This window comes from Epinephelus moara, chromosome 24 (genome assembly GCF_006386435.1).
Source record: "Epinephelus moara isolate mb chromosome 24, YSFRI_EMoa_1.0, whole genome shotgun sequence".
NCBI classification, from domain to species: domain Eukaryota; kingdom Metazoa; phylum Chordata; class Actinopteri; order Perciformes; family Serranidae; genus Epinephelus; species Epinephelus moara.
The window spans coordinates 13,285,484-13,289,591 of NC_065529.1; the positions used below are offsets into that span (position 1 = coordinate 13,285,484).

Below are 4,108 nucleotides of genomic sequence, written 5' to 3' on the forward strand. Positions count from 1 at the left end.
ATTCACTCGCGTTTTGTCCCGTCCTCGCTTATCTGATCTTTTTCTTTTATTTGGTGGCGTGTTTTCCCTCTTACGGGGCAAAACATGTGTGTGGTCCTCCATTTAAAGTGCGACAGAATCATAAAAGTACAAAGCAGGTTCACGCAGAAGCGCCCCGGATTGAGCTTCACCTTCTCCAGTGACGGCAAGTTCTAGGTAAATGCGAAAGGCGAAGCACGTGTATCTCTTTCGGCCACTGTATTCAAATATGGCGACGCAAGAAGGCAGCCTCCAGCAGACCGCGCCCTGCCTGTGTATATATAGAGAAATCATTCTAAGCCTATGAGAAAGCTTCCATTTGTATGTGAATTGCATTACACTTTAGTAAATATATATTTACGAAAGCAATAGTTGATATTTGCTAATAAACAACCACGTAAATTACACAATGTAACTTTAAGCCACATTTAAAGAACAAGGGCCAGGAAATACAAGGAAGATAAGATTAGACATGTAGCCATAACCATTGTCCTCTGTTTTACTTTAGTATACGGATAACATGCAAAGAACTATCGATAAACACACACATTTTAAAAAACAACTCATTTTTATTTTCATTAAATCAAACTTGTATAACTCAAGTGAAAGCTGACATACTGTTCTTAACAATAAAAATATTTTGCAGTCAACGCCATAAATAGAAGTTGTTTAGATTGCAAAAATTGTGAATGCGACACTATTGGCACTGCATACAATGTCATTCACCAGACAGTGTTCAAGGTGAGCACCATTAACACTGGCATATTAAAGCTGGGGCAGGCAGTTTTCTGGAGAAAGCAAAACAAACACAAAGCAGAATTTGGAAATAGACCCTCCTCCTGCAGCTTTCCCCTCTCTGTTCTAAACCCTTCCCATCAGACAAGCACAGAGATGTGCAGCCACAACATATAATAACCCCAAAATCAAAAAGTACATATTTTTCCTCTTAGCTGAAGTACTATTCATCAATCTGTTGGTGAGTGTTGTCTGCCTTCCTTGCAATTAATGGAACTAGATGGCACTCAGCTTGTGGTGCTCAAAGCGCCAAAGAATACGTTTAAAAAAACTCAACAGCAATGTCTCTTTCCAGAAACCATACCCTGGTTACTCAAGATAATCCACAGACCTTGTTGTGAGTAGTTTCATGTAGGAACTATTTTCCTTGTACTGAACTACACCTGCCAACTATATCACTGCGGAGAAGGAAGAGTGCATCTACTGCTAGCTCACCTAGCACCACTGAGCTGGCTGACATCACAGCTCAGCCAAGAAGAACATTATTTATGTTTACATCTTCTGCAGTCCCGAGCACAAGCCTCTCGTCTATGAGTAGATGCACACTTCCTTCTGCACAGTGATGTGGTCCCGGGCTAGATTTTCCAAAACCTAAAAACAGAGCCAGGATAAGGTGCAGATGTCTAGTTTTGATTATCCACTTGAATTAAAATATGCTGGAAAGTAATTATTAGATTTTTGCCTAATGACGCCATAATAAAACTGCCTACCCCAGCTTTAAGGGCACCGCCTGTTTTAAAGCTACATTAATATATGTTTATGAGTCACTGATGTTCTGACATTGTTTCTATGAATTGCAGTCTTTCAACAGTCGCTGAAATTACTAGTACTTTTTCAGTTCAGTCAATATTTTCCTTCATCATGGCAAATGAAAGACCATAGATCATACAGCCAAAAACAATGTGATATCCAGCTGTAGTGCTGTTAGCAAGGGAATCGCAAATTGCAGCCTGAGTGACAAAGAAAACAGAATAAAAACTTTTCAGTCATCATTCACCAATTAAAAACTTCATTGTCTTCACATGAATGGATGTTTTGTACATGGGAGTGCAAAACACATTGGATGGTTCTCTGAGAAAAACTGTTCCTCAAAGATGCTTACATTACACTTCTGACTTGAGAAAACTACTAGTGAGAGGTGATAAGGTCCGAAGCCCGTTTTCAAAAGTGCTTTTAACTGGAAGGGATCTGACCACCTGAGAAAATTGATCACCATTGCCCTTCCAGAGTGATTAACACTGCTACCACTTGGGTGAGTAAACTTACAGATCATCTGAGTTTGACCTGGTCAACCACAGAAACTCAGTACATGTAAATTTCAGTTTGGACAGTATTGAAAAAATGAGCAGGCAAGCTCAGTTTAACCATTACAGAAATGTAACAAATATAATATACATATGTGTATATAAGCAAAGACCCGATGAAATATGGAACTCTGCTTCCAGTTGTTCTTGTTTGGACTCTTTCACCTACAATGCTTTCAGTTAACAAAATACTCTCTGGCATATCCAGGTGAAAGCGTCACAAATTTGAATCAGTAACACATTAGAGCAAAGATCATATTATTGAACATCAGTGTAGGTTTAAGCGTGACTTTGTGTCCGTAATAGTGTGCATACATGGTGTTTCTGCAGGGTGACAGGGCCTGGTCCAGATGAAAGAGGTTGGGCTGAACTCATTATTCTCCTTGTGACTGCATCTGTTTGCAAAAGGCCTCAAACTGCTGCTGTTCCAACTCTGTCATCACCTTGTTCAAAGCATAAATCTGTTAATGAAGAGAAGAAAACAGACATAGGAGTGAGAAGAAAAAAACATTTGCCACACTACCATAATAAAATCTCTTGGGGAGTAGGATTATATACAGCAGTTATACTAAAATTAGGGCCTGTGTGCTAGATACTGTAGGGTGCCGGTGTCAACTTCACAGTGAAAAAAAGAAGTGATTCACAGTGTATCGAAATAGAGCTGGTTAACCCCCCTGGGACGGACATCAGAGGCAAATGTACTCAAATCCTAAGAACGCCCCTGTGTACACCTGACCTGTGCGGGGCTGCAATTACTGAATCTGAGGTTGGAAAAAGGCAATTCATTTATTTTATATACTATACTTTATTCTCCTTTCATTTTGTAAAAGTGGCAAAGCAAGTTGAGTATCTCCGGTGTACAGTATGTGTGCCAGGTTTAAAAATGGTGCTGTTAGTCACCTCAGCTCTCTGTCGTTGTTTGAGCTCTTGCTGTGCAGACTTCTGCTTGGCTCTGTCTCCTCTGGTCGGGGTAGAGTTCAGTTTTGGCTTGTCTTTACGGCAGGCAGGCTCCATGGCAACTGTCACCCTGGGAGGTTTAAGGTAAGAATATACGTGACATCTTTCACTTACTGTACAGTTAAAACGTTATCTGTGAAAATACAAACAACCCCAAATAAGACAAGAGATTGTTTCTTGTAAACCCGACATACAAGTCATCCTCCAGACCCTAAAATGGGTTAACATAAATTGCTACTTGCGAATTAAACAATTAGTTAAAATGAGCAGTACTGAGTGTAGTTAATATGTTTTGAATACAGGAGCGGATCGTAACAGTTCAGTAGACGCCTTCTATCTTGTTGTACATTGGCCACATGCAGCTTACATCTTTTATTCGGTTGACTTGAGGATATTTGCTGTACATTAAAGCTAAGGTAACACTAGGTTAAACGTAAGCTAGTTAAGAAACTCGCATAACATTAGCTTTTTGCCCGGTTAGCTCGTGTTAGCTTGTCGTCGTTTAGGCGACTTTTTTAAAAGCATCAGCCCAATCAACAATTATATTTTTATTTCAGTTAATGACGCACTTACCCGTGAAATGTAAAAGGTGGAAAGGAGTAATATAATTTGACTACAGTTAAGTTAGCTAGTCTGTAGCTAGCTACTAGCCGCTCAAAGCAGCTGTTCCCAAGGCGTAACCAATAAACAAATCCGAGTTTAGCAGTGAAGCTTCTGTTCAAAGGTTCCGGCTGTGTGACGTTCCGCTTCTTCTTCTGTCTTTTTTTTTTCTTTGTTTAACTAAAACGGCACTGACTAAAACATTTACTGCGCCTTATTACCGCCCTCCAGCGCCTTTGTCTTTGAAATACAATATGAATAGAAAAAGATATATTATTAATAAGACTATATGTATTTTCTCCTCTGATCAGTTTCACAATTTAAACTTCTCCTCCACTCAAGTATTTTTGGTTAGCCTTTACACATTCTTAGAAAATACCCTCGTTTTTTTCTTGTCTGCAGTCTCGTTCTCCAGACCCAGTTAGCAGTATGAA

The 4,108-nt window shown here is 39.6% G+C and overlaps 1 protein-coding gene across 1 annotated transcript; it reads right to left on the reverse strand.

Moving 5' to 3' along the window:
- Window positions 1-567: 567 nt before the first annotated feature.
- Window positions 568-3,785, reverse strand: svbp (small vasohibin binding protein). The gene is made up of 3 exons (XM_050038999.1): window positions 3,648-3,785; window positions 3,018-3,144; window positions 568-2,578 (listed from the first exon to the last, which is right to left on the reverse strand). Exons 2-3 carry the CDS (start codon window positions 3,129-3,131, stop codon window positions 2,492-2,494), a joined length of 201 nt encoding a protein of 66 aa, XP_049894956.1. The 5' UTR covers window positions 3,132-3,144; window positions 3,648-3,785; the 3' UTR covers window positions 568-2,491.
- Between the last annotated feature and the right edge of the window lie 323 nt (window positions 3,786-4,108).

Coding starts and splice junctions, on each gene's coding strand:
- svbp (XM_050038999.1), bottom strand. CDS start 3,131: ATGGAGCCTGCCTGCCGTAAAGACAAGCCAAAACTGAACTCTACCCCG. Junction 2,579..3,017: donor AACAACGACAGAGAGCTGAG/GTGACTAACAGC, acceptor CTTCATTAACAG/ATTTATGCTTTGAACAAGGT.